The 24,939-nt window shown below is 41.0% G+C and overlaps 2 protein-coding genes and 1 pseudogene across 3 annotated transcripts; 1 reads left to right on the plus strand and 2 right to left on the minus strand.

Annotated features, from left to right (window-relative positions):
- Positions 1–146: 146 nt before the first annotated feature.
- slc52a2 (solute carrier family 52 member 2) lies at positions 147–11,572 on the minus strand. 2 transcript variants are annotated; one of them, XM_047604287.1, is made up of 5 exons: positions 11,462–11,510; positions 6,187–6,364; positions 2,403–3,255; positions 2,194–2,317; positions 147–1,096 (listed from the first exon to the last, which is right to left on the minus strand). In XM_047604287.1, the coding sequence occupies exons 2-5, from the start codon at positions 6,317–6,319 to the stop codon at positions 887–889; spliced, it is 1,320 nt and encodes a 439-aa protein (XP_047460243.1). In that variant the 5' UTR covers positions 6,320–6,364; positions 11,462–11,510; the 3' UTR covers positions 147–886. The 2 variants fall into 2 exon arrangements, with proteins under 2 accessions (XP_047460243.1, XP_047460242.1); XM_047604286.1 differs by lacking the exons at positions 147–1,096; positions 2,194–2,317; positions 2,403–3,255; positions 6,187–6,364 and adding exons at positions 7,500–10,093; positions 10,175–10,274 and having other exon boundaries at positions 11,462–11,572.
- fbxl6 (F-box and leucine-rich repeat protein 6) lies at positions 11,532–18,330 on the plus strand. The gene is made up of 10 exons (XM_047604309.1): positions 11,532–11,678; positions 13,489–14,049; positions 14,469–14,627; positions 14,708–14,771; positions 15,002–15,133; positions 15,534–15,641; positions 16,084–16,197; positions 16,553–16,784; positions 17,088–17,331; positions 17,417–18,330. The coding sequence occupies exons 2-10, from the start codon at positions 13,574–13,576 to the stop codon at positions 17,544–17,546; spliced, it is 1,659 nt and encodes a 552-aa protein (XP_047460265.1). The 5' UTR covers positions 11,532–11,678; positions 13,489–13,573; the 3' UTR covers positions 17,547–18,330.
- Positions 18,124–24,734, minus strand: LOC125020288 (annotated as a pseudogene).
- Between the last annotated feature and the right edge of the window lie 205 nt (positions 24,735–24,939).

Consider the following 24,939-nt stretch of genomic DNA (forward strand, 5'->3'; position numbering starts at 1 on the left):
TCAGCCAAAACATTATGTCCACTGACAGGACAAGTAAATGACATTGACTGGCTAGGCTAGGCTAGGCTAGGCTAGTTAGCAGCTGACTGCTGGCCGGTTCTCCAGTTGGACTGGGCTTCTAAAGGAGTTTTGCCTCAGATCATGGCACAAGGGATTGTAACATCTCGTCCTGTGTATTAATGAATATGTGGGATGATCCACAGAAGTTCCTCCCCTCAACCCATAGGACCCAAAGGAGGCCTACGCAATATTATGAAGGTGGTCATAATGTTATGCCAGATCTGCGTGTGTTTAAAGTCTCTGCATTTAAACCATTTTTTAATAACAATGGCTTCAAACCTTTTTAATCCTGTGTCTGATGAATCAAGTTGAAATGATCAAATAATAATTTAAATGGCACAACAAAAGAAGAGGTAGCTAAACCTGCACAACTAAATAAACTGTAGGTAGTGTAATCATTTCTTATGCTGATGAGTTCCTTGTTTCTTTTTTTTTTTTTGTTTTTCCTTCCCTGAGCAAATAACTTTTCACATGATCTTTTGTTGCGGTGGGAAACAACTCCACGAGCATCTGTTCTGCCACTGTAAACAGCTTCGGCTACAGAGAATCATTATAACATCGCTCACAAAGCGCTTGTGGTATAACTGCATCATGCTGCCTTTTACTTCCCCTCCGGCCAATGTGCAGCGACACAATGCTCTCATTATCCGGGGAAATGTTTTTTTTTTACGTTCGCAGACCTCTGAATCAAGAAGAGGACGCCTCGTCCGAAGAAAAAAACAAAAAAAATAAAAAATCAGGGCCGAGAAAGATGTTTTCTCGGGATCCTCAGAAGGCATCGGTTTAAAAGAGTCATTTCCCACGAAGAAGAAAAGTTTCACTACCGCTAAGTGCAGTTGTCCACACATTCCTGGGCTCTGGTGAACACGTGGTAGACGTTCACCAGAGGGAACATGACGAGGGCTCCGATGAGGGAGCCGGCCTGGATGGAGATGCCGCACCACAGCAGCGCGGTGTGACCCAACTCGTGGAGCAGCGTCCCGATCACGACCTTCAGATACGAGAAGAGGCCGGTGAAGATGATCCAGGAGACGATCTGCAGAGGGGAACGAGAGAGAAATCAGCCTCGGTTTAAACCAACGGGAAGAAGCACGCGATTAAAGTCTGAGCCTTCTTCTGCAAAATTCAACATCAGAGAAGAACAATTGTATTTATAGTGTTAAAATGATTAGTTACTGTGATAATGAAGCCAAAACAGCTGCTTGATCCTTTCTCATTAATCATTAAAGATAAGAAAGGAATTCAGTGATTAATTCAGCAAGATGCATAAAGGCAAAGGATTAAACTACACAATCTTAAGTAGAAAATAAATCCACATAAATAAAAAAAAAGCGCTGAAATTAATTATTCAGAAGTAATTCATTTAAAAATAAATGGTCTAAATCGACCTTATGCTGACTTTTCACTTGTTTCTGGTAAACGGAATAAAAGAAACTCCTGACTCATTCATCTCTGACTGATTCTAGAAACTTCTATTCACATTTGCTTTAAATAACAGAATAGTTTAAATACTGAGGAGATTGTTTATGACAGTTTTTTTTCTGCTTATACTTTAGATGAAGGAATAGGAGCGTAATAAATGAGAGATTATGTCATGGTGAACGAGTCTTAGCACAGAGCTGTGATTTTGAGTTAATTAAGTTAATCAAAGTATTTATTTTTTCGACTTTTTAATTATCCAACTATTGTATAACAGTAGCTACCACCAGAGTTCAATAAAAATAATTTGTAAATACATTTTTTTAAAAAAATCTATATTTTATAATCTTTTTTTAATCTATCTCTCTATATATATTTTTTTAAATGTTATTTTGCCTAAAATAAGTATTAAAATATTTTTTTTAAAAAAAACAAAAAAAACTAAAACAAAGCAAAAACAAATAAATAATCAAAACAAAAAAAATTTTACAGATTCCAGGCCTTTAAATGCATTTTATTGTTTTTTCTTGTTGTTGTTGTTGGTTTTAGTTTTTTTTTTTTTTTTTTTTTTAAATTGTAATGTGGGAGGTTTGTCAGGTTTAGCTTATTCATGGTATGTGAAGGTTACTGACTTGCTTGTTTGTCGATTTAATTTCAGTTTGCCTTCATATTCTAGTCTTTTGTTCGTGTATTTGTGTGAACGCTGGCACTCACCACTAAAGCCACACCGGCGTCGCTTCCCAGCAGCGGAGGACAGGGGCTCAGCGCTGCCAGCGCCATCAGATACGCTGCAAACACGCCACCTCCCAGAGACAGGAAGCCCAGACCTGAGGACGATCTGAGGAGGACAAAGACGCAGAATGTAAAAAAACCTGAACTGGAACAAACGTCGGAGCGGAGCGTCTCGTAGCGCAGGCTCTCACCTGAGGACGACAAACATGGCCAGAAAACAAGCCACGGGGTTGGCGATGTTCCCGAGCACCACGGAGAGGTGAAAGGTCATGGTGCTGTAGGGCAGGCAGGTGAAACTCTGCACCGATGGGAGGACCCCGTTGGTGAGGGCGTTGGAGACGGCGAGCAGCGCCAGCAGGTAGATGTTCCGCGGCGTCCAAAAAGTCTGAGCAGGCGGTTGTTCCTCCACCTGCACCTGGTCCTCGGACACCGGCGTCCCTCCGTTGTGCAGCCGCCGCGTCTCCTCCTCGTCCTTCGCCACCGCGGCGCCGTCGCCGGAGTCCGACGGCGCCGCGTCTTGTTGCGTCCGCCTCCTCGTCAAAGCCAGGAAGCTCGAGGCCGAGACGACCAGCATCACAAACAAGAACCAGAAGAAGTTCTGGGCGGGGAAGTTCTCCTTTAATTTGTCCGGCGTCGCCGTGCCGTTCACGGTCTTGCACTCCAGCTTGCTGATGCCTTGCCCCAGAGCCACGACGCAGGGGAACAAGGCGCTGAAGCCCTGGCCGATGAAGAAGGTGCGGATGTACTGCGGCGGGTAGCGGAACATGAACGGCAGGAAGGTGACGTTGGACGTGCAGCAAACTAGGGATAAGACGAAGGTGAACAGCAGGAAGGGGAGGGACCTTTCCTCCCCCGCTATCAGGACCGTGTGGGACCAGAAGACGGCCAGGAGAGCGGACGCCACCACGGCCAGCAGCTGGATGCCGTGGATGACGAGGCGTTCGTTCAGACGCCCCGGAGCGCAGTGGTGCGTGATCGTCACCGCGATCGGGCCGAGGTTTCCGAAGGCTATCAGCACCGAGAGGTAGGCGGGAAGGTTCCAGCCTAGAACGAGAACACGTAAATATGAGTGAAGGGAATAAAGCATCGAGTTGATGTTAAGCTGCATTGTTCTCTGCAGGTTTTAAATCCGCTTACTGATGTTAACCGTGACTCAACGTAGAGATGTTGCGTCCTTTTTCAAGCAACTTTGTTGTAAAACGTAGTTACCACGGCAACGCAGAACACAAGAACTGGGCTGCTTCTCCATCTTTGCAATTTTTGAATCAAGTGTTTTGGATAAATGAATAATAAATGAACACGTGGAGCAAACGTTAACTGAAGAGGTTTCAGAGACACGAACATTTTCATGATGCGTCTTTGGGGAAATTTTGGCAAAAGTTTCAGTTGCCATTGTTTAGGGGATGTAACGTTTACCGGTATAATGATCAACCATGGCAGTATTACCGGTACAGATTTTAATTATCATGGAAAACTGTGTTATAATTCACGGTGATACGGTTAATTTCCAGAGAGGCAGCAAGACTCACTCACAACATGTCAGAAGGCGTCTGCACGGACAATGTATTGTATTGTGGATATTTTAAGAGGGGAAACTAATGGAAGATGTTAACTTGTCTGCAGAAAATAGCTGGTGAGTTAAATTAAACAGCGAAAGTGAAAAGTATTCTGGGTTCTAATCTAATATTTGCACAAAGCACTGCTGCCTCCTGTACATAACTGAACATACTTTTTTACTGTCATTCTTTGCACCGATATTTTGCACGATTAAACATTTTTGCACTGTGATACCTTCACCTTATCCATCTACATCGCTGCTGCACTTTATGTTGTGTATATTTGTAATTTTATTACATTGTTCTGAGCTGTATGCAACATAATTTCGTTCTGTACACACCCTCTGCATACAACATGACAATAACGTTAGTGTAAGTCTAACTCTTACAGCCTCAAGATGCCGTTTTTAATGCACATTTGTATGTTTGATGTTAATATTCGAATGTTTCTGTCAACAAAGTTAATTTTCTCAAAATAAAATTTGGTTAAATTATTTCACACTCATTGAAATCAGTGTATAAGTACTCTTTGAACATTTCAACAATACTGTGATAATAATGATAACCATGATAATTACCATAATAAATAATGTGATATGAAATATTCATACTGTTACACTTCTACCATAGTTGAAAGTGAAACAGGAAGTAGAAACAAAAATGAACCCAATGCTGACGATTGTTTTTAACAGAGGGAGCCAGACTAACGAGGTACAAAATGGTAGAAATAGAAAAAGTAGAAATATATTTTCATCATTATCTCAGCCTACTACACACGCGTCTTTGTGTCCTTTAAATTACAGAAATTCTGTGGGTGCACACAAGGAACTTCCAGTGGGAGAAAATGTTAGTAATGTGGATATTTGCGTTGAACAATGAGAGAAATTTATGGGTGGTTTTACCTGTAGTACTAGTTTTCTTGAAGACATTTTACCGCTCAACCAAGTGGCTTCTTCATTTCTAAAGGAGTTTTAAGTTTTTATCATGGAACTCACATCATGAGAGTCTGTGATCGACTCAAGCTTTACAACAAATGAGTGAAAATGTATGTTTTCTTAAATATTGTAGAGTAAAAAAAATAAATAAACCAATCAAAAAAATAGAACTTTTATATTTACCACTGAAGTGAAATTACGCAATATTATATTACACTGTATTTTATTTTTTGCCCCTACTATAACAATACAAATTTCTTATAGTGGTAAAAAATATAAAATATATATATATATATATACAGGGATAAAAATTTGTTCTTGGGAAATAATAATAATAACTATGTAAACAGTATTTTTATGTTGTAGCTGGACCAGGTTTATTCTAATAATCTATCTATAATCTGTTTTTTCTTAGTTTATTAAACCTGTAGTCTTAGTTGCCATATTACTAAGGCCAAGTTTACAGGAATACTATTTTTGTAAGTCTTGCACAGCCGCTGGTTCCGATGGATCTGGATTTCTTTTTTCCTTTTCATTTTCTTTTTTTTCTTCCAGTGACTGGAAACACATCTTTTTGAATCCAGGTCCCAGGGTGAATAACAACCTGTAAAATGCTTTTATTCAAACCATTTTGCCTATTCATTATTTAAATCTATGAATGAATGAACCACTCCAAACGTTCTTATAATATTTATCACAAAAGCTCTATTAGGAGCAAACCCAAATAGGAACAGTGTTGTTCATTGTTAGCAATATATAAAATATTTCAGGTAATTTAGGTTAAAGTCGAAATCTGAAGTAAATTAGCTGTAGCTAATTAATAGTAATTATGAAGTGTAGTATTTAGTATATTAGAGCTGTAGATAAGTATTAAATATATCTGTATATTGGATTTCACCATTGTTTTTGAGAAAAAATAAATAAATGCATAATTTAAATTAATAATAATACAAAAAAGGTTTAAAGAGTTAAGGTGACGATATTTCTGAAATAAAATCCGGTGACAATTACAGCTCGGAGATAAAGAAAAAACAATTAAATTCTATCAACATGAAATGAAGAAACAGGGACGATTACGGTTTAATTTATTTTTGACATATTTATTCAGATTTAAACTGCTACCGTAATAGCTGTAGTGTGCGCGCCACACGCTCCTTACTAGGGCTTCCCGGCTACCGTAATAACAGTTGTTGTAGTCTGCGTGCAACATTTTTTTATTCTTTCTTATTCATAAAACGCTAAAAAAGCACGATATTTTCGTGGACAGCTTTAGATGAGAAACAGTTCACCCAAACGGGCACTGTCCCCAGAAAACAGGGGAGTCTAGTCACGCTAAGTTAAATGCATATCTGGCTCAAACCACAAGCTAACCCGGACCAGCTCGGGTTAAATTGTCACTAAAGCGAGGACTATACAACAGCCTCCATGTGCCGCGGCTCTGCTTTGATGAACTGGACAAAGGGTCAAATGTATGTTTATCTGACCTTCGGGCAGCACGTCGACGACCACCGGCAACTCGACCCACAGACTGTTGACGGAAATCCAGGAGCCCATGGCGAACAGAGCCATCAGCCCGTGGGTCACCGCCGTGCTGCTCCACCAACTGCACCCGGCCATGGTAGCGCTGACTCCGGCTGAGAGGACGAGGAAGTAGAGCCCCCCCTGGAAGAGTTTGACTTTGTGTGAGTGAAACGCAGACAATGTGCTCTGTCTTTTACGCACACGCCGCTGTAACCTGGGGAATGGTGGTCCACACTTACGCAAAGCTACCGCCCCTAACGGTTGCCTTCCCTGTCCCTCGTAATTCCCGTTGTAATTTCAATTTTTTTCTCCCTATAATGATTGTGTTGATAAAATGGAGGGGAAAAACAATAAAAACGGACCATAAATTAGACCCAACACATAGTCTTAACTATTGTTGCAACTAAAAAAAAAAAAAAACAATGCTTCTGTCTCTACACCGTTACTAATATCAATCTTTTTCATGTTTTCTTATTTGTATACAATAAAAAAAAAACACTTTCTAGATGAAATGTAATGTCTAAAGGACAAATCCAGACCAAAAGCTGATATTATTTTGCTTTTGGAGACAATTTAAGTTGTAGTTTTTCATAGTTGATGTGTAATTTTCTGCATTCCGGTGACAGTGAAGGCATTACCGAGGCATCAGGACGAGTAGCTGAGGACTGAACGGGGGGGTTAGTTTGTTTTCCCTCCCGCCAACAACTGGTGTGGGCGGTACAACAATTAAGATTTAATTATTTTTATTTATTTATTTATTTATTTATTTACTATAATTGCTTATTATATACTATGTCTTGCCCTTTTAATGTAATTATAACAGGACCTAAATAAATCCTAATGCTGTGACATTTGGCACACTGACCCCAATAGTCTCCTGTCTTATCACTGCCTTCTCTTTTATTCCCTATTTACCCTCGCGGCCCCTCCCAGAAAAACACTTTTATAACCAAGAACTTGCTGACATTGCTGCGTGATGCAACCACAAAATGGCCTTCAAATCCCGAGAAACACAAGGTTATATTATGTGACACTTTTCTGGTTTATCGCACTGGTGAACAATACAAATAAAAACTAAATCAGATTGAAATTTATTTTGACAGTGGTTAATATTCAAGTCAGCAGTTTTTACAAACTAACCCCGGCATTGTCCAAAAAGGAAAAACAAAAAAAACATTCGGTGTCAAGGAAAGTAAGAAAAGGACTTACATGATATCAGAAAACTAAAGCACAGACTAAAACAACAATATTTTACGTATGACACATGATGCATGTATAGAATTATACAGTATATTTATATTTTGAAGAGAAAAGTTGAGGTCAGCGTGTGCCATATGAGGAAGTCACATGTTAAAGTTTCCTTCTGCTAAACATCATATGTCTGAGTCTTTAATGTGCTGCTGTTTTCAGTCTGATCAGCCGCAGGCGCAGCTACGCGCTTTAATTTCGTCATTCTGGGTGCCCAGACGAGAGAGTACCCGGGTTTCACCCGAGGGAGCGCGAGCTTCAGCTTCAGCACCATTTGGGTGGTGTTTCGGTAAACAAAGTTCAAGTGCGGGTTTGTGTTGTTGAGGATCATCCTGTGGTACTCGATCTCGCAGCGCACCGCTTCCCATTTCTCCGCTCGGGACTTTCCATCAAAGCGCAGCATCATTTTATCGACGTCCTGCTGCGACTTGCATGGCCCCCCATTTTTACTCACAGTAGCCATTATGTAATCTTTATCCATGTTCACCTCCATCTCCTCCGGGCGAAACCTTCCTGCCTTTTCTTTATTGCCGCCCTTTCTCGCCTGCGGGCTGCTGCCGTGATCTTCATGGCCATCGAAGCTGTCGTCCGACAACCCGGACAGGTTCTCGTCTTCCTGGGAGCTATCCGAGAAGACGTTTGAGGAGCGCTTGGACGACTTGGCGGGTTTTTGCTCCTCGTCACCGAAAGGGTATTCCGCCATCAACACGGAGAACGTGCAACTCGCCAGCCGCAAGCTCAAATCTGTCGACGGAACTTGAGAAAATGTTCCCCCCGGCAGAAAATCCTTCAGGTGTTCATCGGTGACGGCGGCGATTGCCTTCACCGTCCTTTTCAAGCAGGTTCTGATGAGGTCTCGGTTTGTGTGCCAGTGGCCGCAGTAATCAAACACCCCTTCGAAAGTTCTCTCCTGCAGTGGGAACTGTAGGAAAACATCAGTGGTTTCCTCTGGCTCCAGCAGAGTTGAAGGATCCTTCGACCAATCGAGGAACTTTTGGTAGAGACCGAGTATGTAGCGGCCGAAGAGCGAGTACTCCCCTGTGCTCTTCAACAGCTGCCAGTAAGGGCCGAGGATTTTGCAGTAAACGATGGCCAGAACACACACGAGGCTCTGAATCACAGGGTCATTCGCATCTGCGGCGACACTCTCCAGAACGATGTTGGGGCACGTTTCGTTGTTCAGTGACAACAGATCCGAGAAGAAGGGCGAGATCTCTCTGTGGTGGTGAATGAGACCCGCTGCAGCTTCGAAGTAGTTGTTGAAGCGATTCGAATGATTCACCGAAAGCCTGGAGGGATTCTTCTTCTCCTTACAGAACGCTGCCCAGTATTTACTGTATTTTGACCTATTAGAGGTACGAGGGCTCAGGACATCACAAGCCATGTGAATGTAGCGTGAAGTAGCACTTTCTGGCATATTCACAAAGTTGCTGAATTTTGGAAGCTTGTCCCGTCCCAGTTTCACTTCCGCTGATGAAATGATCTCCTTTTCAAAGCTCAAAACCTGCTGCTCGACCGCATCGTGCACGTCAACGAGGAAATGGGCGTTGCAGTTTAAAAACGCCACAGGAGAGGCCAGGGGAATGTCTTCACACACCGACTTGAGGTTTACCTCAAACTCGGCCATGGCCGGATGCTCCTTGCATGTCAGGGCGTACTGGTTCTTGAGCAGATCTAAGGACAGCTGCTTGCATGCCGAGGTTTTCCCGCCGTAAACACTTGACAGCTTTTGGACGGACAGCATTGCGATATCGAGCAGCGTCTGACATTCTTCTTTGCGCGACAAGGCTTCATCTCTGCCATTGGACAAGTCCAAATCTCCATCACTTCCTTCATGCGCAGCTCTCTGTGTTTTCTTTCTCACGACTTCTCTTTTCTCCTCTACTTGCATGATTTCATAACCCTCACATTCCTCCTTTATGGCAACTTTTTCATAATCGAAAGAGTCGTCCCTCCTCATGCGTTTCTTCACTTTAAATTTTTCCTTTTTTTCCCGCACAAGTTCAAACGGACTCTGAAGCAGATTTTCCATCGCCGCGTTCCTCCTGTGGCTTCTTGTTTCATAATTGCGGTAACACATTTTTAAGTTTTTTATCTTCGACCTGAGGACTTTATATGCCTTTTGAATATTGCCGTTCTCACAAAACTCAGGGTTGAAGTTCCTGAGCCACGTGACGAGAACCACCGGGGCAATTTTCTCCCTGGTGACAAAGTTGCTCAACTCCAGAATCAAGCCGTTTGTGACTTCAATTGACTGAGCCTGTTCTGAAAAGTCCCTCATCTCCAGAAGGTGCTGTCGTTCAACACCAATGCTATCACATATCGGGCCAACGAAGTGAAAGTTCACTTCAGACTCCAGGAAGGTCTGTCTCGCCTCACTTCCCAGACTCAGTGTCGTTGCGATGCCTCTTTCAATTAAGCGTCGAAAGTCAGCTGATTGGTGCCAGGGGAAGATTTTCTTGAGCCAATTTACGACGGCCATCCACGGAAAATTATTGTCCTCCGTCATGAGTCCAACTTGAATCAGAAGTCGGTTCTTACATGGTGTCTTATGAAGCTCTAATCCTTCTCCTGACTGAGGACCAATGAAGTCAGCAACAAGCTTCCAAAAATACTCATCTCCTGAAAAATAGAAAAGTTTGATTAGAAAAACAATGGCTGAGAAGGAGAATTATCTCATATGGTGACTTCATTCAGACTTACTCAGATTAGCTTCGGTTACAGCTGCTTTCCCGCAGAGAGAAAAATCTCGACCCTTCTCCATTGTGTGCTTTACGCGATCTTCAACCCTCAGCAAGCACAACTGTTCCAAGACGTCATCAAATATTAATCATATGACAAGTTATTTGTGATGTAAAGTAATCAACTTCATTTTAAAGTAAAAAAAATAATAATAATGATAATAACGACCTTTTTCACATCAGTGTGTCATACATCTCTGGCTCAGTAATAGTAATAATAAGAATGATAATGACAATGCTTGTATAAAAACAACATTAGGCATTTTAGTAGTGTGAACGTGATGTCCAAAATTGTGAGATTCAGGCATTTTACAGGAATAAAAACTGCACTTCATTCATTATGCATCAACAATAAACTGGGAAATTAGAGCATCCCATGATGTGAAAGTGCCTTAAACTGCAGTTCCACAATTGGCCACTCGAGGCTGGCTCCAAAACCAAGTAAATCTCCACAATCCCACAAGTTAAAATGTCCAAATTTACAGCCAAAAAACAAACAAACAAAACATTTATAGCCCACCCGCTTTTTTGGTGGTAGTGGAGAAGGCTTTACATTATGTAAAATCAAGCGGTGCACATCAGGCTGAATCGCAGGGGCTGGAGCTACACCACATAGGCGTAAAAGTGACATTCAACTATAAACTGAGCTTAAGGCGCTATCAGCATGGTACAGACCTCAAAACCACTCTTCAGAAATTTCAGTACTTGTTTAGTCAGCTGAGCCATCACCTAGCGACCAACCGTGGTATTGCACTTTAAGCCACTTAAGCGTTGGCTTCACTTTTTTTAGACTACACGCTCATCCCTCCTTTATATAAAGCCTACGGGGCCACCTTGTAGAGGATTGCGATCGAGGCTATTTAGAGAAATGTTCCTTCACGCCACTGTCCACAGATATGTATTAGCAGCACTTCACATGCAAGAATTAAGACTTAATATTTAGATATACAGGGCAACACAAGACAATTTCTGTGTTTTATTGTAATTATGTCCAAGGAATTTGCAGATTTAAAAAATCAACATGCATCAAAGCAACATTTGTGAATGAGTGCTAATGCTGCACCACCTCTGCATGCTAATGTTAGCCCTAGTTAGCACCAACTTTACCAGCAGAAATTGTAACGTAATACACTGCAGAGATGCACAATTAATAATCAGGCAAAAGTGGTGAGCAGCGTGCTGTGGTATTTCGAAATAATTTCACGTGTACAAGCGGCAAAAGTTGCATTTTAAAAGCATTAATGCTTACCCATAAACAAAAGCACCGCGACTTTCCTGCGTGCGTCTCCCTCCCCTGCCTTCACAACACACGGCGGAGATGGAGGAACACTTTGCTGCTCGCTGATTGGACGGTCTTTCCAGGGGGCGGGGATTTGCCGAGTTCTTCACCAATCACGGCGAAGACGCGAGATGCATTGTGGGTCTCCAACTGAATGCGAGAGCTTCAAGTCTTGTATCAGAAGCAGGTAATTTAAAAATAACGAAAGAGTTTTTTTTTCTTCACATTTTATTTCATTTATATTTTATTTATTTTTATCAACAATACCTGTTTTCAGCATAGCAACTATTTCTATGTCGTAGTCTGCTAGGTTATGTTGGTGACTTTTGAACTAGCTCAGCTAACTGTTACAAGCTAACGCTGCCTTAGTAACCGAACAACATTTTAACGTTGACATTAATGCAGTAAAGGTTAAACGTTTAATTTATAATAAAAAACGCTGTTATGTCGTGTATGCAAACATTTGAACCGTATTTTTTCACTTCACATTTAATCGTTAGCAGCAACTCGGACGGACTGTGACTGTCTTTCGGATACAAACAATCGAGGATGCGGACGCAGCCTCAACATAGACCACATTTATCAGAATCAGAATTGACCAAGTATGTGTACACATACAAAAACACAGGATTTAAGCTTAAAAGTAAAACTGTTCAGCATAAATTGAAAAAGAAATCTACAAGAGCATATCTATACGACAGAGTTAAACAGTGAGTATGAATATGTACATTTAATGTAGAGTTGTTGATCAGCTGGAATAAAAATGTGTCTCTCTGTGCCTGAGACAGAGTTGCCCAGAGCGACAGCCCTGGGTTAGAAACTGTGTGTGATTGCTGGTGGTTTTGTCAAACAGTGCTCTGTGATGCCTTCTCGAGGTTAGGAGTCCAAACAGATTGTGTCCGTGGAGATTTTAGCGGCCCGCTTCCTGACCCTGGACCGGTATAGGTCCTGGATGGAGGGAATGTCTAATTATTCTCTGCAGTCTGTCCCAGTCTTGTCTGGTGGCAGATTCAAACCAGACTGTGATGGATTATTGCTGTGTAGAAGATAATCAGCAGCTGTTTGTTTATCTTCCAGGTTAAGCAATGATAGGCAACTTGCTAACTAATGTGGACTCCTGCAGTTTCCCGCATTACTTATAAATGGAGTTAAAATGCTGAAATACATGGTTATCCATAAAATTAAGTTTTGTTTATATTACTCTGGAGTGCAGGTGTCAAAACCTGCCCCACAGCATGAATTTGCAAAGTGTGAAAATTACATAGAAGACTACAACTACAGAGCAGTTGTTAAGTTAGCTGAATGCCAGATGTTCAACACTTAGATTAGATATTGAGTAGCACTACTACTGTTGAACATCAGCTGCAGGGAAACAAACATTTTCTTCTACCTGTTTGTGACACACCAGCAGCACAGAAAACACCTGTGTTAATCAACAAAGCACGCTTCCATTCATTATCTATTACAGCTTATCCTTCAGAGGGTCACACATGGCTGGACTATATCCTGGCTGTAACAGAACAAGAGACACAAAGAGACAACATAAAAAAAACCTGCCTGTTTTGCTTTGAGATGACTCTGCTAAACATTTCACCACGGTACTGCCCAACAAACCAGTTATTCTTAAAACTTAATTTAATACAATGTGAACCACTCATATAAAATACAAAATTGATCAGTCCTTTGATTAGTATTGCCATTCATTTATAGTTTAAATTTACTCCCGTAGAATTTTTCCTCCTGGGTTTCCAAATATGTTTCACCAGTCAGTTTTAAAATTTGTATAATTTAATGATTGACTCGTCACCTGGTGCAGGATTCCACTGTATGGAAATTGGAAAAGTATTTGCTCTTGTGTATCGTCTACAATATGCACACATACTTATTTAATACAGATATGGGACATTTTTCAACGTAGTAATTTATATATTTTATCCCCTTTCGCTGTGTACATTTTATCCATACACATGCTGACTCCTCTCTGGTTTTCCTTTCAGACGTTAAAGCATATGATCGTGCCGTGCTGATGGAGGTTTTTCTCGGATTTAATCTCATGGTGAAGAAAAGATAGCAGCAGCAACAATGGAGGCCTCTGCAGCAGAAGCTTCAGGCCAGAGTGAAAGAACAGGGAGCAGGACACAATCTGATCGAAGGCAAGATGGACCAACAAAGCCGTCTTTGAAAAGGGCCGCAAACATGAAAACGAAGAAGAAGAAGAAGAAAAGGCCGCGACTCTCCACAACTAACCCGCTTGGCTACACCGTACACCAAGGGGAAGATATGCTTTTTCTTATATCGAGCTCCGCTTCTCACAGTGGAGATTCTGTCTGGATTCCCAATACGAAGAGAAGCAAGAAGAAGAAGGTAGTTAAAGGAAAGTTAAAAGCTAGAGCGAAGCCTAAGCGCAAAATTCAACCAGTCATAAAGGAGGAAAAGGACACAAATACGATTGTGCCGAAGAAGGACCCCAGGTGGGGGCAAAGTCTGCCTGAGGAGGTGCTTATTAATATTTTTAAGATGGTGGTCGTCCAAGATGGTGCTGTACCGTTTCTATGCAGGTATTACATCCTAATGCTATATTTTTGATTTGATTTAACTAGAAACTTATCAGATAACTAATTTTTAGTCTAACTTTATGACTTCAAGCAAATTGAAACAGGATTTCTGTCTTTTTTTATTACGTGTCACTTTCACACATTTCATCGAACAGTAGTCTCATTATTTAAAGTTGTGATCATGTTTAACATTTACAGCCACAAGGTGGCGTGGTCTTGTTGTGTTTCCAGCACAAAGATCTTCACTTTACTATCATGGAAAAGACTCAGGAAACCAACATATTCTGATTTTTAGCTCAAACTGATCTGGTCATACGTACTAGGAAGAATGATTTATGACTAATAATAATAATAATAATATTACTAAGTAACATCATATTATTGATTTCAGTTCCCTTTTCCCTGCTGTGTTTGTGCTGTAGGGTCGGGAGAGTTTGTCGTCTGTGGAACGCTGCTGCCTCCAGCCCCGTCCTGTGGCGTAAGGTGACAATAGGTCACTGCTGGATCGCACCGGGAAAGAGCCAGCTGCCTAAAACTGAGAAGAAGATAACGGACACTTTAAACTGGCTGGCACAGAACAGGTATGTGTTATTAATACTGTGAGTACTGACACACAGGTTGCCTTGGGTGAACTAAATTTAAACTTTTTCTTGTTTCCCAGATTCTCCCAGTTGCGAGACTTTTCTCTCTGTCACTGGAAAAAGAATGTGGACTATGCGTTAGAGGTAACATCATCAGCTAATGCACTTTTAAACTGAAATGATTTGCGAATCATCAAACTATTAGTCAGAAAACTATTTTGCTATTTTTTGTCACATATGTTTCATCCTGAGACACATCTTCCTACTTTTTGTCTACTTTCCCACCTCATAAATCATCCTTACAATGAGCTTCTCCAAATCCCTTCACTTGTTTTAGTAGTGTTATCATTTGTACTTTTTATTTATTTTCTCAGGTTGTTTCACAGTTCAGCCCTCACCTTGGCTCCATCAAGCTTTCTTTCTGCTCAGGCCTGACTACGAAGGCCTTCCAGAGCCTCGGTCAACACAGCCGGTCTCTGAACAGCATAAACCTCCAGGAGTCAGAGGTATATGCACATCACGTATATTAGAAAGTATAGTACATGGATGTTTCATGTTCTCCCTTAATCTATTAATATATTGTGGATATTGTCCACGTAATATCTTCACTGTGCAGAATGATAGAGTTACAGACAATTTTTTGGTTTGTTTTTTCATGCTGAAGATGAAGTGTTTGTCTGTTGGCAACTTAAATTTGTTCTAGTTGTGAACATAAAAATAACAATTGCACATTCAAAGCATTCATGTATATAGTTTGTCTATAGTTTGTTACCTTTAGGTTAAAAATTAAAAACTATTTGTAGATATTGTGAAACTATTCAGTGATGCCAGTATTTCCCTGTAGATGGGGGAATGACGACACGTAGAAGTGAAAAGTTGTAACATGATGAAATGTTTTCGCTGTAGTTTCAGGTCGAAGGATTCCTCGAGTACCTCGAAAATCACGGAAGCCAAATGAAGCAATTATTGTTCACTCGTGGAGTAAAGAACAACAGAATTCTGACTACTGTCTCTGTAAGCCCCTGTCTCTCATATTTGTCATTTGTTAAAACCTACACCTATCAGCCATAACATTATGACCAGTGAACTCAACTGATTATCTTATTACCACATGTCAGAGGGTTTGATAAATCAGGCAGCAAGTGAACACTTTGTCCTCAGAATTGATAATGGAGGATTTAAGTGAGTTTGGCCAAACTTTCACGGCTTAGACGACTGGACCAGACCATCTCCAAAACCCCAGCTCTTGTGGGCAGCAGTTGTCAGTATCTATCAAAAGTGGTCCTCATTTGTGCTTCGGCAATGGTATGGGACAACTGGCCCGAGGACGTGAAGGAGGAGCAGAAGGGGGACCTACACGATATTAAGCATGGGTCATAATGTTAAGGCTGATTGGTGAAAGCCAGTGAACACAAATAAAGTTGAAGCTCAAAGAATATCACTTTTGTTTTTCCAGAAGGGACACTGTCCTGATTTGGAGTTGTTGGAGGTCAACAACAAGCTTGACAGTAAACAATGTGAGCTCCCACTTTGTCTCCAGGCACTACAGAGGGCATGTCCTAAGCTCAAGGTATAAAAACTTTATTTATTTATTTATTTATTTTTGTTGTTACTGTGGTAACCTATTAGAGCTAAAACTATTAATCACAATCAAGGAGACGGAAAATTGACCTTGGGTCATGATTAATTCTTAAGCTACTAAATCTGGTAGCAGCTTCTTTGTCATATTTTATTGTAAACTGATTATTTTCTTCGGTTTGAGCTACAGCTAATACTGTATAATAAACTTTTCATTAAGCAGCAATAACATTTATTAATAGCAGGAAGACATAATTATTGTAAGTCTTCTGATACAGCTGTCCTTATCACATTCAGTCCTGTAATAAATGTTCAACCTTGAAGCTCATTTGCGTACATCCCATCAGACCTTTCGGATGCTGAACGTCACACCGATGCATAAGACAAAAAGTAACGCTGCTGATTCAACACCAGGCTTCCCTTTACTGGAGGAGCTCTGCATCGCGTCTACGTCTTATTCCTACATGACCGACAAAGATTTGTGGGACATTCTCTTTGACTCCACCAGACTGCGGGTACTCGACCTGCGAGGCTGTTCGAGAATTACGCCATCTGGTCTTGCAGCATTACCCTGTACTGGTAGGACTAAGTCTTTATACTTACATTTGTACTTACGTTTGGGAATTATGTTCATTAAACTGAGTGATTTGAAGCAGGATCCTGTACGTAAAGTCTTATGACGTATTGATAGCACATACAAATACTTTTTTTTTTGACTAGACACAAATGTTGTAGTAGTAGGTTTGAAATGACCTGCATGTGTTCCCCGTTTTATTGTGTAGCTCCAATAGCAATCACAGTTTTATCAGGACACTTGAAACTTGGCTTTTCATGGTAAACCAATTTATTAATCTGTTTCTCTTGCTTTCTTTGATTTGGTAGAGCTTGAGTGTTTGTTCTGGGCACAGTATTTCAGTAGCCATGTTGGGATGCCATCACTTAAGACTGGACTTCACATGGTGACCCAAAAGTGGAGCCGGACGTTGCAACAGCTTGACATTGCAAATCAGGTCTTCTCTGAGGAGGACATGGAGATGGCGATGAGTTGCCTTGCTCAGGCAGCTGAGGCAGACATGCTGCGTTCACTCAACCTCAGTGGGACCAGGATAACGCCACGTGCACTGAGGTACAGCTTTATGAGACACAATGTTCATGGATTTGTAACCGATAAAGAATGAAATGTTTAAATGTGTTTGTGCTTTGTTTTGCAGGCCAGTCATCGAGCAAATGACTGCTCTAGACTACCTCAACCTTTCCTCCTGCCGCTATCTCCCAAGAGGAATGAAGACAATTTATCGTGGCCAGAAAGAAATTCGCCAGCTGCTGGACAAACTGGAATAGTTCATGTCACCTTTAGGTTCCATGAATTACTCAAGTAAAATGTTTGAACCAAACATTAATAGGGTATTTGGGGTATTTTACCCTCAAGTAAATTTGTTAATGTTTTAAATGTATATAGTCTCTGGGGAAAAAATGACAAATCTTGCTTGAAAAGAGTGAGAGAAATGGGTGCTAATGTATTAATGTCATTTAAGGGTCTGCCTTTATTTTGCAGCATCCATCTTACATTTAACTTTGTATAGTAGGATTTCTTTCATATAACTTTGTCTGTTTTTCTACATCTGTTTTTATAACTATCCCTTTCTGATTTTTTTTTTTTTTTTTACAGCTACAACAATAGAAAATAAATGTTCAGCATGTCACTATAAAGAGTGTGTTTGTCTTTCTTTCCACTAGAGAGTGCTGTAGTCATGCTGAAGTTACAGAATGGCTTAGTTTACAAATGCTGACTCAGTCTTGTTGACACGTAAGTTGTTGTTACTTTACTGTTATCAACATTTTCAAACCATAATATGTGCACAAGATAATATGCATAAAGACATTCAAAGAGGTTGGAAAAAAGTCACAAGTTACAGTGTTTGTCTCACCAGCTTTATTTACCCACATGATAGAATAACACACGAACAGCAAAAAACAACTGATTTCTATGAGGGCTGTCTTTAACTATTAAGAATACAACAAAAAGCTTTATTGCAAAGCATAACTACCCAGGCTCTATAGGCATGTTAAGTATAGGTGAACTATCTCTTGATACATCTGTGTAAAAGAAGTTATATGTAACCAATAAAAAAAATCAAAGTATGACAAAGCCAAAATGTATATATGAAAAAAGAGAAAATCCAAATTCAAGACTGAAATATCTATGCCAGATTTACTGCATTCTCTATTAGCTAATATACTTTTCAGAAGTAGTAAACTTTTTCCACATTTGATATCCTGTAACATCACAGATTATGTGTGACTTTATATATGATGATTCTAATTTTAAGAGGAGTTCGTTTATGAACATTTTTGAGAGGTTTTATGATTGCTCCACTTTCGCTTGCCCGTGTGAACATCAAAAGATCTATAATGCACAGTTTTCAAATCGAATCAAAATGTTTAAAATCTTCCTATAGAATAAAAAACACTGTAGCATAGAAGCTCTCCCATCCCTTACTTTTAAATGATACAGTTGACAGTGTGTCTTTCTGTCCAGATTTCTTTGAAGACAACTTAAAAAACATTCCGAAACTAGTGAAAAACAACTGACTGTAACTCAGTTAGCTACATGATAAGAAAGTTTACTTCTGCAATGACAGTAAGCTAAGGCCTGTGATGGGATCTCTAACACATCTCTCAACCAGCTGGAGATAAGTGAGGTTCTCCTTAGTGTTGGGGTCAAAGAAGCCCTTGGTATCGTCATCAGGATCAGACAGAATCTGGTTCATTTCTTCATCAAAGTAACCTCTTTGGTATGCTACCTCTACAGGTACTCTGTGACTATGCACTGGATCAATTATTCCTCCTGTTGCAATCTGTGCTTCAAGGAGACGAATTCCATGATCTTTCACGATAAGATCCTTTTTCAAGGCCTGGAACAATGAAATTGTGTTTCCAGTGTAGGGATCTTTGTATCCTGTAACTGCCCTTTCAGCTGAAAGCAATTTGTTTTTCCACTCTTTGCCAATTACTCCTTGAGCCACAGCTTCCTCTACAGAAAGTTTCTTGTTGTTCACTGGATCAATGACAAATCCAGTGGCAGCCTGGGCCTCCAGCAGGACCAGAGAGGTACCAGGAGTCAGCAGACCTTTGCTTTTGGCCTCATAAATGCTCATTGTTTCTTCAGTGGACTGGAGGTATACTCCTGCAATGCTGTTGGTCCCCTCAAGGTACTTACGCACTGAATCCATTTCACTTACTTCTGTCACTGTGACTTTTCCAGTGCTAAGATCTTTGTAGAGGTTCTCATCAATGATTTTTGATTCAAGCAGCTCAGTAGCAGTGACATCTTTTCTGATTCCATGAAAGCTTTGAACATCAGTAGCCTTTGTGATTGTGGTGATGGTGGTTGTTGTTGTGCTGCTGTCCCTTACTTTTTCTGGTGTTTGGCTTTTGACAAGTGAAGATGATGACGAGGTTGTTGTGGTCTGCTTCTGAATGATTGTCAGGATGATTTCCAGAAAGTGTTCAATTGTAATTGATCCAGCCTTGTACTGTTGCACAAGCTCTCTCCTCTTCTCTTCTGTGATGTATTTGGAGTAGAGCAGATCCCACAGAGATACTGTTTGTCCTTGATATTTCCCTCCGGCTTTGGTTGTTGTTTTAGATTTCAGACGGAGTTTTGTTGCCTCATCAACAAAGAAATAAAACTCTCCTTTCTTGACAATGACCAGTAAGCTAAGGCCTGTGATGGGATCTCTAACGCATCTTTCAACCAGCTGGAGATAAGTGAGGTTCTCTTGAGTGTTGGGGTCAAAGAAGCCCTTGGTATCGTCATCAGGGTCAGACAAAATCTGGTTCATTTCTTCATCAAAGTAACCTCTTTGGTATGCCACCTCTACAGGTACTCTGTGACTCTGCACTGGATCAATTATTCCTCCTGTTGCAATTTGTGCTTCAAGGAGACGAATTCCATGATCTTTCACGATAAGGTCCTTTTTCAAGGCCTGGAACAATGAAATTGTGTTTCCAGTGTAGGGATCTTTGTATCCTGTAACTGCCCTTTCAGCTGAAAGCAGTTTGTTTTTCCACTCATTGCCAACCACTCTTTGAGCCACAGCTTCCTCTACAGAAAGTTTCTTGTTGTTCACTGGATCAATGACAAATCCAGTGGCAGCCTGGGCCTCCAGCAGGACCAGAGAGGTACCAGGAGTCAACAGACCTTTGCTTTTAGCCTCATAAATACTCATTGTTTCTTCAGTGGACTGGAGGTATACTCCTGCAATGCTACTGGTCCCCTCAAGGTACTTACGCACTGAATCCATTTCACTTACTTCTGTCACTGTGACTTTTCCAGTGCTAAGATCTTTGTAGAGGTTCTCATCAATGATTTTTGATTCAAGCAGCTCATTAGCAGTGACATCTTTTCTGATTCCATGAAAGCTTTGAACATCAGTAGCCTTTGTGATTGTGGTGATGGTGGTTGTTGTTGTGCTGCTGTCCCTTACTTTTTCTGGTGGTTGGCTTTTGACAAGTGAAGATGATGACGAGGTTGTTGTGGTCTGCTTCTGAATGATTGTCAGGATGATTTCCAGAAAGTGTTCAATTGTAATTGATCCAGCCTTGTACTGTTGCACAAGCTCTCTCCTCTTCTCCTCAGTGATGTATTTGGAGTACAGCAGGTCCCACAGAGATACTGTTTGTCCTTGGTATTTCCCTCCGGCTTTGGTTGTTGTTTTAGATTTCAGACGGAGTTTTGTTGCCTCATCAACGAAGAAATAAAACTCTCCTTTCTTGACAATGACCAGTAAGCTAAGGCCTGTGATGGGATCTCTAACACATCTTTCAATCAGCTGGAGATAAGTGAGGTTCTCTTGAGTGTTGGGATCAAAGAAGCCCTTGGTATCATCATCAGGGTCAGACAGAATCTGGTTCATTTCTTCATCAAAGTAACCTCTTTGGTATGCTACCTCTACAGGTACTCTGTGACTCTGCACTGGATCAATTATTCCTCCTGTTGCAATCTGTGCTTCAAGGAGACGAATTCCATGGTCTTTTACAATAAGATCCTTTTTCAAGGCCTGGAACAATGAAATTGTGTCTCCACTGTAGGGATCTTTGTATCCTGTAACTGCCCTTTCAGCTGAAAGCAGTTTATTTTTCCACTCATTGCCAACCACTCTTTGAGCCACAGCTTCCTCTACAGAGAGTTTCTTGTTGTTCACTGGATCAATGACAAATCCAGTGGCAGCCTGGGCCTCCAGCAGGACCAGAGAGGTACCAGGAGTCAGCAGACCTTTGCTTTTAGCCTCATAAATGCTCATTGTTTCTTCAGTGGACTGGAGGTATACTCCTGCAATGCTACTGGTCCCCTCAAGGTACTTACTCACTGAATCCATTTCACTTACTTCTGCCACTGTGACTTTTCCAGTGCTAAGATCTTCGTAGAGGTTCTCATCAATGATTTTTGATTCAAGCAGCTCAGTAGCAGTGACATCTTTTCTGATTCCATGGAAGCTTTGAACATCAGTAGCCTTTGTGATTGTGGTGAGGGTGGTTGTTGTTGTGCTGCTGTCCCTTACTTTTTCTGAGGGTTGGCTTTTGACAAGTGAAGATGATGATGAGGTTGTTGTGGTCTGCTTCTGAATGATTGTCAGGATTATTTCCAGAAAGTGTTCAATCGTAATTGATCCAGCCTTGTACTGTTGCACAAGCTCTCTCCTCTTCTCCTCAGTGATGTATTTGGAGTACAGCAGATCCCACAGAGATACTGTTTGTCCTTGGTATTTCCCTCCGGCTTTTGTCGTTGTTATAGATTTCAGACGGAGTTTTGTTGCCTCGTCAACAAAGAAATAAAACTCTCCTTTCTTGACAATGACCAGTAAGCTAAGGCCTGTGATGGGATCTCTAACACATCTTTCAACCAGCTGGAGATAAGTGAGGTTCTCTTGAGTGTTGGGATCAAAGAAGCCCTTGGTATCATCATCAGGGTCAGACAGAATCTGGTTCATTTCTTCATCAAAGTAACCTCTTTGGTATGCTACCTCTACAGGTACTCTGTGACTCTGCACTGGATCAATTATTCCTCCTGTTGCAATCTGTGCTTCAAGGAGACGAATTCCATGGTCTTTTACAATAAGATCCTTTTTCAAGGCCTGGAACAATGAAATTGTGTCCACTGTAGGGAATCTTGGTATCCTGTAACTGCCCTTTCAGCTGAAAGCAGTTTATTTTTCCACTCATTGCCAACCATCTTTGAGCCACAGCTTCCTCTACAGAGAGTTTCTGTTGTTCACTGGATCAATGACAAATCCAGTGGCTAGCCTGGGCCTCCAGCAGGACCAGAGAGGTACCAGGAGTCACAGACTTTGTTTTGGCCTCATAAATGCTCATTGTTTCTTCAGTGGACTGGAGGTATACTCCTGCAATTGCTACTGGTCCCCTCAAGGTACTTACTACTGAATTCCATTTCACTTACTATACTGCACTGTGACTTTTCCGTGCTAGAATATTCGTAGAGGTTCTCATCAATGATTTTTGATTCAAGCATCGTAGCAGTGACATCTTTTCTGATTCCATGGAAGCTTTGAACATCAGTAGCTTTGTGATTGTGGTGATGGTTGCCTGTTTTGTGTGCTGTCCCTTACTTTTTCTGGTGGTTGGCTTTTGACAAGTGAAAAATGATGATTGAAGGCTGTTGTGGTACTGCTTTGAATGATTGTCCAGGATTATTTCCAGAAAGTGTTCATCGTAATTGATCCAGCCTTGTACTGTTGCACAAGCTCTCTCTCTTTCCTCAGTGATGTATTTGGAGTACAGCAGATCCCACAGAGAAACTGTTTGTCCTTGGTATTTCCCTCCGCTTTTGCGTTGTTATAGATTTCAGACGGAGTTTGTTGCCTCGTCAACAAAGAAATAAAACTCTCCTTTCTTGACAATGACCAGTAAGCTAAGGCCTGTGATGGGTCTCTAACCATCTTTCAACCAGCTGGAGATAAGTGAGTTCTCTTGAGGTTGGGGTCAAAGAAGCCCTTGGTATCGTCATCAGGTCAGACAAAATTGGTTCATTTCTTCATCAAAGTAACCTCTTTGGTATGCACCTCTACAGGTACTCTGTGACTATGCACTGGATCAATTATTCCTCCTGTTGCAATTTGTGCTTCAAGGAGACAATTCCATGATCTTTCACGATAAGGTCCTTTTTCAAGGCCTGGAACAATGAAATTGTGTTTCCCGTGTAGGGATCTTTGTATCCTGTAACTGCCCTTTCAGCTGAAGCAGTTTGTTTTTCCACTCACTGCCAATATCCTTCAGCCACAGCTTCCTCTACAGAAAGTTTCTTGTTGTTACTGGATCAATGATAAATCCAGTGGCAGCCTGGGCCTCCAGTAGGACCAGAGAGGTACCAGGAGTCAGCAGCCTTTGCTTCTGCGTCAGAAATACTCATTGTCTCTTTGTGGACTGGAGGTATACTCCTGCAATGCTGTTGGTCCCCTCAAGGTACTTACGCACTGGTCATTTCACTTACTTCTGTCACTGTGACTTTTCCAGTGCTAAGATCTTTGTAAGGTTCTCTCAATGATTTTGATTCAAGCAGCTCTTAGCAGTGACTTTTTGATTCTCATTGATCATGAACATTGTACTTTGGGTGTGATGATTGGTTATTTTCCAAGTAACCTTTTTTCTGCGTTTGTTTCGTGAGATGATCGAGTTTTGCTCTGTTCAATGTGTTCAAGGAGAATTCCAGGTGTTCAATGAATTTTCCAGCTTGACTTGACAGTCTCTCCCTTCTTTGATCTGATGCTTTAGTAGAACCAGTGTATTTTCCCTATTTCCTCCTCTTTGTTGTTTTTATTTCAAGGAGTTTTTGTTGTCACAAGAATAATTTGAAATCCGCATACCAAGGCCTGAGGGACCAAAACTTCAACCAGACCTTGATTATGGCTCTTGCTATTGGGTCAGGACTGGAGGTATCTCTGCAACGATCTGGCTCATTTCTTCACATGAACCTTTTTCTTACTCCTGGACTTTGTCTGCATGGAAATTTTCTGTTCCATATTTTTTGTTCAAGAGACGATTCCATGATCTTTTTGATTCCTTGAAGCTGAACACATATTTGTGTTGTGAGTGTGTGTTTGTTCCTGTACTTTTTCAGTGAGCTTTTGATTAACATATGTGGTTTTTTGGCCTTCATATGCAGGATTTTTAGTGTTCATCGTAATGAAATCCAGTGACTGGCCACCCCCGCGTCAGGATGATTAGAGCGTTGCCCAGAAAATGTTTGTCCTTGTTTCCGGCTTTTGGATCTCTTATAGTTCACGGTTTTAGTCTCACACAATACCTTCTTCTTACTGCCAGTAGCTAGCCTGTGAGGGTTTCAAAGTCTTTCATCAAGATTATTGATTCTCTTAGTGGGAAGAACCTTTTCTCGGCATGTAACATCTTTATTTGTAAGAGTTTTGTATGCCCTTACGTACTTTTTGGTGTTGCTTGATAAGTGTATCTGTTGTTGTGGTTGTCGAATTTGCAGTTTTCCGAAAGTGTCATCTATTATCAGCCTTGGTACTGTAAATTGTTCTCTAGGATCTTTGTATTTAGCTTACAGCAAAGCATGTTTGTTTTCCCTCACGCTTCGTTCATAGTTCAACGGAGTTTTCTTGTTCAGTACAAGATGAAATTCATGACCTGCTAGGCCGGATGGGTCCAACACTTTCTATCTGGGTAGAAATAAGGTTCTCTTGAGTGTTGGGAT

The sequence above is a fragment of the Mugil cephalus genome, chromosome 14 (genome assembly GCF_022458985.1).
Source record: "Mugil cephalus isolate CIBA_MC_2020 chromosome 14, CIBA_Mcephalus_1.1, whole genome shotgun sequence".
NCBI lineage: Eukaryota > Metazoa > Chordata > Actinopteri > Mugiliformes > Mugilidae > Mugil > Mugil cephalus.